The sequence below is a fragment of the Lithobates pipiens genome, unplaced genomic scaffold, assembly GCF_037356315.1.
Source record: "Lithobates pipiens isolate NorthernLeopardFrog02 unplaced genomic scaffold, aLitPip1_a1.2 Scaffold_8, whole genome shotgun sequence".
NCBI classification, from domain to species: Eukaryota; Metazoa; Chordata; class Amphibia; order Anura; family Ranidae; genus Lithobates; species Lithobates pipiens.
Window position 1 is genome coordinate 215,575,516 of NW_027507903.1, and position 14,451 is coordinate 215,589,966.

At 42.1% G+C, this 14,451-nt stretch overlaps 1 protein-coding gene across 1 annotated transcript in view; it reads left to right on the forward strand.

Moving 5' to 3' along the window:
* LOC143960094 (uncharacterized) overlaps window positions 1–14,451 on the forward strand; it is a 143,566-nt gene that overhangs the window by 32,967 nt on the left and 96,148 nt on the right. Inside the window, exon 4 of the mRNA XM_077468373.1 lies at window positions 3–65. Within this exon, the coding sequence (XP_077324499.1) occupies window positions 3–65 (63 nt within the window). The remainder of the gene's footprint in view (window positions 1–2; window positions 66–14,451) is intronic.

Genomic DNA, 14,451 nt, shown 5'->3' on the forward strand with positions numbered 1-14,451 from the left:
AGGGGATGGTTCCATTTCCTGAAGAACTTTACAGCCAAGGGAATTTCATTCACGCCCAAAGTGAGGTAATGTTACTAGATTATCATTATTATTATTATTATTATTATTTAAAACAATACCTTAATGCCTTGCATTTTCATAATTTTTTTATATTGCTGTATTTGTTAGGCATGTGTTACTAGTATGTTCAAGCACAACTCCAAAACTTTTGTTTAGTTTTTTGCTCTTGGGGAAGGATTAGACTGTCTTTAAGTTTTTTTTTTTTTTTTTTTGTTACCTGTGACTACACGAGGACAAGAAAATGGAAAATTGTTACCAATACTTACTGTAATTTTCCTTTCCTGGCCTGCCCTCACGTCAGCACACAGTGGGTTAACCCCTTCCTCCAGTCTCTCAGTACCACCTTCTCTTAGCTGATAAAAGGGAGCTCCTCGTCCCCTGTCCTTGTTCCATTACTAGCGGACGACAGGCTTGTAGGGAGGGGAAAAAGATTGTGCTGACGTGAGGGCAGGCCAGGAAAGGAAAATTACAGTAAGTATTGGTAACAATTTTCCATTTTCCTGGCCAGCCTCACGTCAGCACACAATGGGATTTGATTTAGCTGATATAGGGTGGGATAACAAAAAGTTGAAAAACAACTGGCAATACTGCTTTAGTGAATATTTTATTTTGCTTGGAAGGGGGCTGACACCACTGCGTTTCCAAAATTTGATGCACTAGCCACTAGCCATGTCTTCAACCGATATTTTAGCAGAAGCTGCCTATGAGGCTGCCACCCCTCTTGTAGAATGAGCTCTAATAACTTGCGGAGGCGTCAGCCCCTGTTTCTCATATGTGAGGCTTATCCCCTTGGTGATCCAGGTAGCTATGGTTCTAGCTGATGCCGCTTCTCCTCTTTTAGGTCCTGATGGCAGGACGAACAAGGTATCCATTTTGCGCATCTGTAGAGAGCCGTTTAAGTAGGTTGAAAATAGGTTGACCATGTCCAACGGTCTGAGATCTAGTTCCTCTGCTTCTCTCGGCGGTTGGGTGAAGCTGGGTAGGACCGCCTCCCAATTTACATGGCACTTGGAAACCACCTTAGGGGTTAAGGCTGGCAAGGGCCTTACGATCACTCTGTCTGAGAGAATGGTGCCAAAGGAATCTTTGCAAGATAGAGCTGCCAGCTCTGAAACTCCTGTCAGGACCCATGGGCATGTCTCCGCAGGCATGAATGGATGTTGGAGCAAAGCTTTTAGCACTGTGCCCAAGTCCCAAGCTGGGAACAGGGACTTCCTTGGTGGTCTTATTCTTATGGCCGCTCTAAGAAATTGCTTTATTAGTGGCTTGTATGCCCATTTGTGGCCTGTGAAGCAAGACAAGGCTGACACCTGCACCTTTATGGTGTTGTATGCTAAGCCCATACTTAAAGCTGACTGTAAAAACTCCAGCATCTGCACAATGTTTGCAGACAATGGGGAGAAATTTTGTTGTAAAGCGAATTCTGTACATTTTCTCCAAATCCTGGTGTATGTGGCATTAGTTGTGGCCCTTCTTGACTTCAATAGTGTCGAGAGTACCTCCTCTGAGATGCCCTGAGACTGCAGTCTGGCTGATTCAACAGCCATGCTGTCAGTTGCAATCTGCCTGGGTTGGGGTGACACCATTGGTCCTGCTGTAGAAGGTCCCTCTTCAGCAGCAGCCCTATTGGGGGAACTGCCGCCATCTGCAGGAGCAGTGGGAACCATGGCCTTTGTGGCCAGAAGGGTAGGATTGCAATTGCATGGACGTTCTCCCTCACAATTTTTAATAGGCTTTTCATTATCAGTGGTACCGGTGAGAAAACCTAGACTAGGGGAAATTCCCATGGGATTGAGAAGGCATCTTGAGCTAGTGCTTCGTTGCAGTGGAATCTTGACACAAACTGGGGGTACCTGTGCATTCTCTGGGGTCGCCATCAGATCTACCGAGGGTGTACCCCACCTGAAAAAGATTGTTTTCAGATAGTCCTTATTGAGTGCCCACTCGTTTTTGTTGGGAAAATCCCGACTCCCGATGGTCTGCTATGTAAATGTAGGCTGCCGTCAAGGCTTCCATATGTGCCTTGGCCCAGGCGACTATCTCGGTTGCCAACTGCAGCAGCGGCAGGCTCTTGGTTTCTCCCTGATTGGTTATATAAGCGACCGCCGTCCAGTTGTCCAACATAAGCTTGACCCGAGCTCCCTGAATCAAATTCTCGAATGCCAGTGAGGCTAAGTATCTTGCTTGTAATTCCAAAAGGTTGGAGTGTCTGGTCTCCATCCTGCTCCATTTGCCTTGAACCCGTCTGCCAAGGCAGTGAGCACCCCAGCCCGGAGACCGGCATCCAAGGTTATTTGGATCCAATCTCCGGGGCCGAGAGGCATGCCCCACGACAGAGTTCCTGGCACTATCCACCACGACAAGCCCTGACGGATCCGTCTTGATATGAATATTTTTTGGTGGAGTGATACTCCATCCCACTGGTTCAGAAATGACGTTTGGAATGCCCTTGTATGAAATCTTGCCCAGGGAACAGCTGGGGTTGCTCCGGTAAACATTCCAAGAAGCGTCATACAGTCCCTCACCGACAGCGACGAGGACTCCGTCACGTTTTTCACACAGGCTACTAGCTCAGCTATCTTGAAATGTGGTAGCAAGACCTGCCCCTTGCTTGTGTTGAAAACAAGCTCTAGGTACTCCATCACTTGGGAGGGAATCAACTGGCTCTTCTGCTTGTTGATAATCCAGCGAATTCGGATAGAATTTTCAACACCACTTCGCCTTGTGCTGTTAACTCTTCGATTGCACGGGCCACTACCAAGATGTCATCTAAGTAGTGGAAAATTTTTATGCCCCTCAAACGTATAACAGTGAGGGTAGCTAGCAAGATCTTGGAAAAGACTCGAGGTGCTGTGCCGATTCCTAAGGGAAGACATTTGAACTGGAAATGATCTTCCCCTACCATGAAACTCAGGTATCTCTGGTGATGCCTGTTGATTGGGACATGAAGGTAGGCATCTGCTAAATCGACTGATATTAGCCAGTCCCCTGGTTGCAGAATTGATATAATTGTAAATATTGATTCCATCCTAAATGTCTTGGGATCGATGTAGTGGTTTAGAGATCTTAAGTCTAAGACCGGTCTGAGACCTCCGGAGGCTTTGGGCACCAGAAAAATTGGGGAGTAAACCCCTGTTCCCTGCTGCTTTGCAGGAACTGACGAGATTTCCTCTTTCTGAAGTAATTTGGTCACATATTCTTGCAAGCACCTTCGTTTCTTCTGATCTTGTGGCCATTCTGTCTGGACAAAGATGCCCGGGGGTTTTTTCTCTAAACATTATCTTGTACCCTCGCTTGACTTTTTTCTGGACCCATTGGTCCTTGACCTTCTCCGCCCATACCTTCCAAAAGGATGCCAACCTGGCACCCACCTGGGGGTGATGGGCGGTCAACCCGTCAAGGACTTCTCTGGTTTCTTAGCGGCCTTAGCCTTCACATTCCGAAGAAAGGAGCTTTGTGAGCCTCTCCATTGGGGTCTTGTATATTCTCGGTCTGGTCTATATGACCTGGCCTCTTGCGACCTTCTGAACTCTGATTGGCCTGACCAAGCGGTTTGCCGTCTCCTTTTGGGTCTCTGTGGTAGCAGACCCGACTTCCCTCCAGTAGCTCGTTTAATAGCTTCCTCCAGGGTGTCCCCAAAAAGCATCTTGCCCTTGTATGGAATGTTACAAAGTGCCTGTTTCGAGGTACTGTCTGCCACCCAATGGCATAACCATAGGGCCCTTTTTGCCGTTACTGAAAACATCATAATTCTTGCAAGCAGTTTTACTAGGTCTATAGAGGCTTCTGCCAAAAAGGCGGCTGAGAGATAAAGTTCCTCCATTGCTGAAGTGATTCTGGCCATCTCTACGTCAGACTTCAGGGCCGTCTCCACATTTGTGACCTAGCCCTTCAGTGCCCTGGAGATTGAAGTTAGGGCTATGGCCGGGCGACAAGCTGCTCCAGCAGTTAAATAGATCTTCTTTAGATCTGTGTCTGTGCGTCTGTCCATTGGGTCTCTGAAGGTTGTAGAATTCTGCAATGGCAGGGGCACCTGCCTTGCTAGGCGCTGCAAGGCCACATCTACCCCTGGAGGTGACTCCCAAAAGGCAGCATCTGGGGTGTTAAATGGGTATAATCTTAAAAAGCGATTTTGTACGTTCGCCTTCCCTTCTGGCTTTCCCCATTCCTCATCGCATAATTTGCGGATCTCCGTCATGAACGGGAAGGTTGCCCCTTGCCTTTTCAAGTTAGGGAAATATCTTTTAATTTTTTCCAGAGGCTGAGTGTCTTGATCCCAGTCTATGGCCTCCTTCACTGCTACAATGTAAGGGTCTATGAGTTGGAAGTCAAACAAATATTCCAACGGTTCATCAGAGTCTGAAGAATCTCCTGAAGATATTTCAAGCCCTGGTGATGCGTCTTGCTTCTGCTTAGATGCGTTCTTGGCTCTAGGCTTAGTCCCGGAGGCACTGCGACCACCTGCATACTCTCTGTCACTGCCTCCTGAATATAGTCTTTTGTCCTACGTGCCTCTGTTTCTCTATCAATGGCTACATCTCTTATGCATTCTGCGCACGAGAGCTTTTCAGGGGCGGCTGGCGCTGAACAAGCCCAGCAGAGGCCTTCGGTGGGACGGCCTCTTGTCGCACTTGGTTCTGCCGCCCTAGCTGTCTGAGCATTTTTGCGGCTTGGACTGACCATTGCTTGGGGTCTATGTCCTGTGCGTGACCCAGATGCATGCAGAGATGCAACGGTGGCGGGACTTTATCTTCCGCCTTCCGTTTTTTTTTTTAGGACTTCTGCTCCTATAAAGACAAAACACCTTATTAGGCTGGTGTTGCACTCTTTTGTTTTGTGGCCCCCGTAGACCCCTCCTACCTTTCCGACGATCTTCGTGCACTTTGGGGCTGTGGTGAGCTCATACTACAGCAACAAAAGACAGGATATAGAAAAAAGAAAAAAGACGTTTCTATTCTATCGCTTTTTTTTAAAAAAAATTTTAATTTTTTTTACTGGCTCTTTAAAGGAAAAAACGTAATAAACCTTAATACTGGATATGGAGTCACTCAGGGTGGCAGCAGATTTTAGGGTATCTGAAAAGCTGTAAACACATGGTGCAATGCATTTTGTGATCATGGCTCAGTAAACACTGACACAGCCCAGCCACCCCTCCCCCACTGTGAAGGAAAACTCACCAGTATACTTCTCTCACTAGCTGTGGAAAACAGCACTGGAGCTTCTGGCTCTCCAGGCTTTATAGCCCCACAGCCCCGACCCCCTGTGAGGTCATCACCGACTGACAGAAAACACAGGGGAGATGGCCGGCGCAGCTCCTAGAAAGCAGGAAAGGAAAGCACAATACTACAGCAACACCACAGCCTAAAAATTGTAAGCTCTTTAAGCCTTAGTATGCCCGCATGGCTCCTGCATATTGCCTCTATTACAACAGCCTCGGGTGCGGTTACTCAGAACCCAGAGGAAATCTTAGGGGCTTTTCAAGATTATATATATATATATTGCCAGACGGTGCTAACTAAACAAATAGTCTCCTCTCTATACAGTGCGGGGCTGGTCCCCGTCACCCACAAAAACATGCAGAAAAGCAAATCTTATAGTCCAACACCCAGAGCTCCTCTCACTCAGGTTCCTTCCTGAGTCTCAAAACCAGAGCGACCTGCTGTGCTCTCTTCCTGGATATTTAAAGTCCAGCTGACTGTGGACTCCAGTGGACCCGAACATCTGGACCGGAAACCCAGCCTGCCACAGAGGCTGGATAAAACCAGGCTGGTTTCTGGATTCCGGTTCAGTCCCTTACAATGGAACGAATGCGAGGTGAAATGTACCTATTATCGTGTATCTCACCTCGCATACCGTCACAATATATATATATATATATATATATATATATATATATAAAATGGAGTTTGAGGCATGCATATATAGGCAGAGCCAAAACATTGGCAGATATGTCTGGATCATGAAAGACATAGATGTCCAACTTATAACTATTCTGCTTGTAGTAGGCTTGATTTTAGTTTAGGAATGTTTAGTGGCATTGTTTTGGGGGGTACATTTATTTCTTTGCACAATATACCTTGTTCTTAACAGTAAGCTTACTCTGTACTATACAAATGTTGTGTATAGGACTCATACCTGATGAACATAGATATGTATATTAATATGGATCTTGCTGTTCCACTCACCTGAGTATGCATATAGTTCTGTGCAAGTTGTGATAAATGTCATATTATTCTTGGAAATTGTGCCCTTTTGTTTTTACAGTGCCAAATGTTTTGTTTGGTTGTTTGAATGTTTGTAAAAAAAAAAAAAATACAAAACTTTCTAATAAAAATATTTGGAAAAAAACAAAACAAAAGAGGTTCTAACAATTCTACTCTACACAGAACTAAAGTATCTTTTTTAAATGCAAACACTCTGAAACTGCATATTCAAATGTTGCTAGTGTTGTATTCATATGCCCTCTTATAAAGTCTGTTTCTTAGCAATAATGGGTGGTGTTACTACTGTCTGAGTAAAAAAATATATTAATTCCCTCACAGGAAGTTCTCTGTAGAAAATATTTTTATTTGTTATCAGGAAATGAAATAATGTAATAGGCCAGTTTTATCCTCACCCTAATCCTTGCTGTCTTCTGCTCTTTTATCAGCCATCTAATTTGTTGTGATCAATCAAAGAAGGCATCACACATGGGAGAGAACTGTGGGGAGCCACATTGTTCTGCACAGTGGTGTGCTCTGCACCCTATGAACTTGTAAGGGAATAATGACATACTGGGGCTCTTGAACATGGCTGTATATTAGGGAGTATGGATGTACAGGGTAAAATATGGCTGTATTTGTGGTGCCCAGGTGCCAGAGCTGCTGCATAAGTTTGCTCACTGACATGCATTACAGAATAGGCTGCATGTGTCTATACACATATAAACACCAGTACTTGTGTTTCCAATCAAATGTGTCCATGGAAATTCATCCATACATATGTAAGCGCAAGCACTGACATTTACTCACATATAGCCACATACAGAATATTCTGTAGTGCATCTCTATAGGCAAAAGTATAAAAAAGCTGTAATTCCTGGGTGCCACGGGCATATTTTACACTGTACAGCCATAGGTCTTAATCAACAGCCATGAGCAAGAGCACTAAGAGAAACTTTTGACCTCCTGGGCTGTCCAGCCATCAGAGCTCCATCCTAGGGGTCATTGAGGATACTTCTGGGACTGCACAACAGACTTTTGGAAATATATTTTTCACATAGTTTTGCAACTGTGCAAGTATGCACTATTTTTACGTTGCAAGTGTAGTTTTTGCATTTAAAAAATAAATAAATAAAAATGTTTAGCTGGTTTTACCGTCTGGTTATAATAAAGGGCAACTTTATTGTTATGTGATTTATTGTAAGTATGAGTTTCTTAAAATTTCCAACTAAATTTAAAGGATAACCTAACTATCAAAATAAAAAAGTAATATACTGCATTACTTAGATGTGGTCCCTGCATTTATTTTCTTTTTTCAGGCTAAGAATAATTTCAGCACATACAGGAAAATACATTTTTATCTAGGTAGAAATGTGTATTTATGTAGTATATTTGCCACTTCCTGTCTGAACTAAAAACAAAAGCAATATTATCTTTCTTCTGTAAACTACTGAAATGGATATTTTGATGATAGGCAACTCCTATCCTCATATTGATTAGTGGTTCCAAATTAATAACTACTGCAGTAGGGAACAGACACAAAAGATACGCTCAGCATCTTTCCAAATAACCGTTCTCCTTTATTATGACGCATGTGAAGGTTTTTATACACATGATTACGTAGGTATCACATTAATATTACAATTGTACGTTTATGGTAACAAGGGGCGTTACATAGGCAGGCTTATTCTAATCAGAACTCGAAAGAATGCAAAACATGTACTGAAAACATTATTAGTGCCGTGTGCACAGTGAGGGCATTGTGCAATACATATAAAATGGAATACAATTATATACAGAACCTACAAATTTCCATTACAGTCTCCTCTCTTTTGATCAATATTTTGATCACTAACCATACCTGCTCTCACCTTTAACCTGGAACCTCCACACGCTTAGGTGGAGGTAGTCCTGGCCAAAGAAGCAAAAACTCCATTGTGGAGAAAATAATAGCCGAGCAGCTTTTTTCATTACAAAATGACTTTTCACTGTGAAAAACAAATGATTGATAAGACATATTTACAGAGTACTGGCTGTACACTCCTGTGGCCAGAATGGCCTTCTAGCGTAATTGCTGGTATGCTGACTTATCAGCATATGTAAATACAGACGATTCTACATAAAATGGAGGTACAAAAGACAAATATGACTTCAACATGGCTAAACTACTTTTCAAATATATGTATCCCTTACAATTAAAGTAATTGAATCAAAAAGTACCCTAGACTGTTATCGCAAGAGGGAAACAAATCAAACACAGAGATTTCTTTCATTTAGTCATTTTTGCAATGTCTGGTGTGGATCCAGGTGACTTTTCTTTCAAGTTTTGCAAAACTGTACATGAAATAGATGCTGTATTGAGTCTCCAAACATTTCCTTATATATATATATATATATATATATATATATATATATATATATATATATATATATATATATACGTCTCTTAACAATCCACAAGTCAACTGGCTTTAGTTTTAGATCCTTCCAAACTTTTAGGATCTGGAATTGGGGAGAAAACATATAAATGAGTTTGTCAAAAACCTTAAAAAATCAGCAACATTCTCTGTGAGATCCGAAAGGAGGACTTCAGCTGCTGAGACCAAATATAAGCAAGGGAGTAACACACTCCCAAAGCAAATCCCATAGGGAAAGAGTCCAACATCCCCCTACGGGCTTGATAAAATATAATAAAGCATTCAGGCAAAAGTTTTCTAGTTTCTTACTCTACTTTGTCCGCTACATTGTAGACAGTAGGGGGTGTAAAAAATAAAACCTCAAAACTTCTAATAAGGACTCTCCTATAAAAAATGATTTCCTCTGTTACTCTCTGTAGATTCTGCACTCTGTACTTACAAACTACTTCTGATAACACTGTGGCCTTTGCAGTAGCATTTGCCACTGGACATCCAGAAAACATGTCCATACAAACAAAATACATACTCGTAACATCCTGACTTGGGCATCTGGATATATCTTTTTGCTATCTCTGGAAGGGATGTTCAGCTTTTGGTAACACCTTTGGTAACAGGTAAAACAAGAAGTGGTATGTTATAAAAACAACTGTGTTGAACCCTGGCTCTATCCCACGCTCATTTACTAAGGCAGCCATAACTACTTGTGACTGATGACACGGTCCATGTGTCAAGCTGAAGGGAAAAGAGTGTCTGGCAGACATAAATGATCACCTTTTCCAAAGTCTTGTTTCGTAAGAAGTTGCCCTCTGTGGACCACTTGTGCTTCTCGTTCTGGGGTCCTTAAAGTTCAATTATTAATCCCAGCTATACTGGGCCAGAACTAGGGTGGAATCTGTGAGTTGCACAGACCCAGCAAGTGTCCGGGGCTGTAAATGCAGCATCCTTAGAGTCGCCTGGTCTGCTTCCATGTGTGAGTTTTACTGTTAGTATGGCTACCTCAGCAAGAACCTGGAAGGCTGAAAACAGCCGATCAAATTAACTTGGCATGCTTGATTGCTTTACCTGCCGAAGTAAAAACAAACTTCTGGCCCTTCAAATGGAACCAAAAGCTCTCTATCTTGACTATCTATATAAATATATACTCTTTTTATAGCTCACGGGCTTTTCTAAAACATGGAGCTCTGCTTCTTGAGCTGGGGAAAAAGGATCCAATGACTCTGAATACAGGGAATACTTCTGGGTGATAAACTTCATCCTCGGTATAAAACCAGGAATAACACTACAAAAAAGTAAATACTCGGGACTTCAGGGAGTGTGTCCTGCACTGGGCTCACAGCAGCTGATTCCCACGTCATCAATTTAACACATGTGCTTTTTTTTTGTCTCCAGCCTCCTCCAATAGAGGCAATAAGGTGGCTGGATTCAAATGTACACATTTTTCATTGTTAGATTTGTACATAAACACACAAAACAAATTCATATTTTGAACCTTTCATTAGACAAACACTTAGCTATATATTTGCTGTGCAGAATGTCGGACCATTAAAAATTAAATATTCAACCAAAATAATATCTGTAACTTTGTCTAATAGCACCTTTGCATAAAGCTACAGCTCTGACATATCAGAGTGAACCCTTCATTACTGGGTCCAGCTTGCATAAACAATGGCTTGTTTTCTATCATGCTGTTTGTGTAAGAACTCCAGTTTCATGTTTCAAAAAGACAACTTTTTCCTGGCAATATTATAATAAATGATAAGAATACCCTGCAGTCATGCAGAGATGTCCATAAATCCAAAATATTCTTCTACTTATACCCACTGCACTTACAAGGAAAAGGGGCACATCATTTCACAATCCACACATTCTGCTTTGGATTTCAAAAATAAAAATACATAAAAACAAAAGGACCAACAATATGTATGATGGACCAGAAAGCACTTGGCCATCAAAAACTATAAACCAACTGGCTGCAGGCAGCAGCTATCCTAACAGGGTGTGTGGACTTGATGTGATGGGTCTGTTATATTTAAATTTTATTATTACTCTCACATCATGGACCGCACATTAATTTATTATCAGACTTTAAGATTTAATTTCTGTAGAAAAACTTCCTTATGTATCCCATCCATCTTGGCTTTGTTAAACATTATTGCAGCTGTATTCAAATTAACAACCTCATCTTAATTTTTTCTCTTTCCACTCAATAAATATAAAATCTTAATCTTAATCTAAACTAATTCCATTTTTACCAATTTCCCCATTAACCTTGATTTCATTTCCAACCAAAGTTTGTCTAAACCAGTTTCAATATATCTATATTTATTAATAAAATTGTTAAACTCATATTAGAAATTAATACTCATATGATAATTTCAATATCACACACTAAAATATATGCACAGATAAATGTCCTTAAAGGGGGACATATTACTTAATTTTAAATTTCTCTCTCTTTTTTTTTTTTTTTAATGCACTGTTTCCACTATCACAGGATATTACATTTGTGTAAGACACGGTTAATTTGTAACCTTCAATTTACCATGTTTGGAAAACAGATTAAAAAATAATTGTGATCACATTGTTTATCATTAGATTCGTTAACCCGGCACATTTTGTTATAAATGTTTTGTCTAAAAAACTGAAATTGGCATGGTGTCCTCCAGCTTATCACTAAACTCTCATCTCAGCTACATTCTTTCAGGAGAGCACAAAGGAGGGGGCCACATCTGCGTACATGAAACAAGCGATAGAACTAAAAGTTCCAGCATTCACAAACATACACAAGTATCGCTCTAAAATCGCTTACATTATTCCCATTTGTACACAACAAATGCATTTCATTCTCTCTTTATTTTAACGCTTTTTAAATACTTCCTTGCTTAAATTTCTGCTTTCTTTATTTTGTTCTGATATCCTTTGCATCCAATGTATTGTAATTCCATACTTCACATACTGTACCTTCTATGATCAGACGGGCAGCTATAGTGCTCATCCCATCTTCCCTCTCTGACAACATATAAAGCATTCTGTTTTAACTCTCATTTGTTTCTTGACTTTACTAGTTGTAGTGCCTGACCCCAAATTCAGCCCACAACTTAACATCAAAAAGTCCCTTTCTGTCTAGTGTTAATGTCACTCTTGATCCATCCTGCTCACATAAATAGCTGTTTCTCTAGCTGTATAATCTGCATGATTCTTTGTCCCTGCGGACTTTGGTGGTAACCCAGTTACCCATTGTGGATCCCTGTCCACTTTAACCATTAATCTAGGGGCTCAGTATAGGCGGAACCACATCTTCGGTTCATATATAGCGCTCCTCTTGCGCTGGGCATTTTTGAGGGTCTCTTACCCTTCATTCCCTTACTTAATTTAATGCCCATAATGACTGGCCAGTCTCCTCTACGTGTGCCTATACCCTCTTGCCTCTAAACTACTTTATCTAGCAGATGTACTACATATACCTGTGAACAGCACTATTCTTCCCTTTCTCTATAACACTCTGATGGACAGTAGACAGTGACAACATAACATATAACCACCAATCAATACAGTTCGATTAAGGGGAGTAAAATAGGTACCCTTTGTCCCGAAAATGCCTTACCGATCAAGGAAGTCTGATAACTCAAATGTAAGCAAAAGGCTTACCTCAGCCGGCTGATTATCAGAAATTCCCGGATCGTCTCAAGCTCCTCGTTTCGGATACTCAGGGTCACCTGATAACCCCTGCTGGGCTGGCTTCGCCACCTGAAATTGATATTTTGATGATAGGTAACTCCTATCCTCATATTGATTAGTGGTTCCAAATTAATAACTACTGCAGTAGGGAACAGACACAAAAGATACGCTCAGCATCTTTCCAAATAACCGTTCTCCTTTATTATGACGCATGTGAAGGTTTTTATACACATGATTACGTAGGTATCACATTAATATTACAATTGTACGTTTATGGTAACAAGGGGCGTTACATAGGCAGGCTTATTCTAATCAGAACTCGAAAGAATGCAAAACATGTACTGAGGGCATTGTGCAATACATATAAAATAGAATACAATTATATACAGAACCTACAAATTTCCATTACACTACTAATCTCCCCCAGCTAATGGAGATGGACAAAGGCAGACATATCTGTAGTCTAGCTTAGCCTGGATGGCAACTATGTCTCCCACCAGAGATACAGTGGAGGAGTGAGTGTAGGACAAGATGTATGTTATTCTCAGGCAAAGGGGTGCAGCGAACTCATCTATGGACTGATAAGCTGCAATAGCCTATTTTTTGAGCAATAACAGAATAGGGAAAAGCCTGCATACATCCCTTATATATTTTTTCTGTGTTCCACTTTTAACCAGTTATTCATATTTTGTAATGGATCTTTGGGCTTGGTTTACTAAAGAAGTAGACACGGACTGAGTTGGCTTGGTAGTCTGGGAGAAGAAATTTACATATCCAAAGAGGCACTGGGGTGCAGAGGAGAGGTGATTTTCCTGTTGTTTTTCCTAGACTGAGGAGGAGAAATTTGGAGATTGCTGGAATACACATCAAGCTGCTAGCAGACCACTCACCACTGGACCTGAAAGGAAGAGACTAGCACTGAGGCTGGGTTCACACTATCGCAAATTGAATGCGGGTTCCCTCACATCCAATTCCCAATAGCTGGAGATTTTGACTGACGCTCTATGGAGCCGGTTCACATATCTCCACTGAGGCTCTGGTGAGAATTTGCAGAGGAGCCCTGTGTGTCTTTTGGTCCATTTGAAGTCTGAATTCAGCCAAAAATTTGGGCTGAAATCGGACCTGAAACGGTGAACCTGGACGCACCGAACCCCTGCTGTGAGCCCCATGCAAAGATAGTGTAAGATCGGATCAGATATTCTTGGACATCGGAGATTATTACAGATGCTAATAGTGCCCGCTGCTTGATTGAGGTGAAGGACACTGTGGATAATGACCAGCAGTGCTGCCAACAGCAGACAGAGGGAGACCATCTGCTAACACAAAAGTTGGTGAGGGACCACTGGCCAAAACCTTACTACATTTTGACAAGAGGGACAGTGCTGACTGCAAGTATCACAGAGCTAGTGCCATTTTCAGTGCTTAAAGGGATCAGAGCCAGTGCCATTATCAGTACTAGTGCCATTATTTTGAGCACTACACCATAGCAGGTGGGCCACAATGAGCTGGCCAGCAGAAGAAAGCGAGTATATTACTCTTAGGCCGCGTACACACGCGCGGACTGTTCGCCCAACTTTGTCCGTCCAACAGTTTCGGCAAACAGTCCGCTCAAACTTAGCATGGACGGACATGGCCACACACGACGGACGAACAGTTTGCTGAAACCGTGCGCGATGACGTGAACGGCACGTACGACGGGACGAAAAATACGACGTCCTATACACTGCATTATAGCTTTCGGCGTGAAAATCCTTTCTGAGCATGCGCGCAACTTTGTTTGACGAACAAGCCTACACACGAGCGGGCTGTTCGCTGAAACAAGGTTTCAGCGGACAGTTTTTCGGAAATTCCGAAAAACCTTGTCCGTCCAACTGTCCGCTGAAACTGTCCGCTGAAAGCCCACACACGAGCGGACTGTCCGCCCAAACACTGTTCAGCGGACAAAGTTGGGCGAACAGTCCGCCCGTGTGAATGCGGCCTTAGGGTGGCATAACTATCCTTAATTAAGATTACCCCAATATAAGGTTTAGGATGATTGTCTTTCTACACCCATTGATTGTTATTTACAGTATATTTCTTTTTACTGTACACCTATT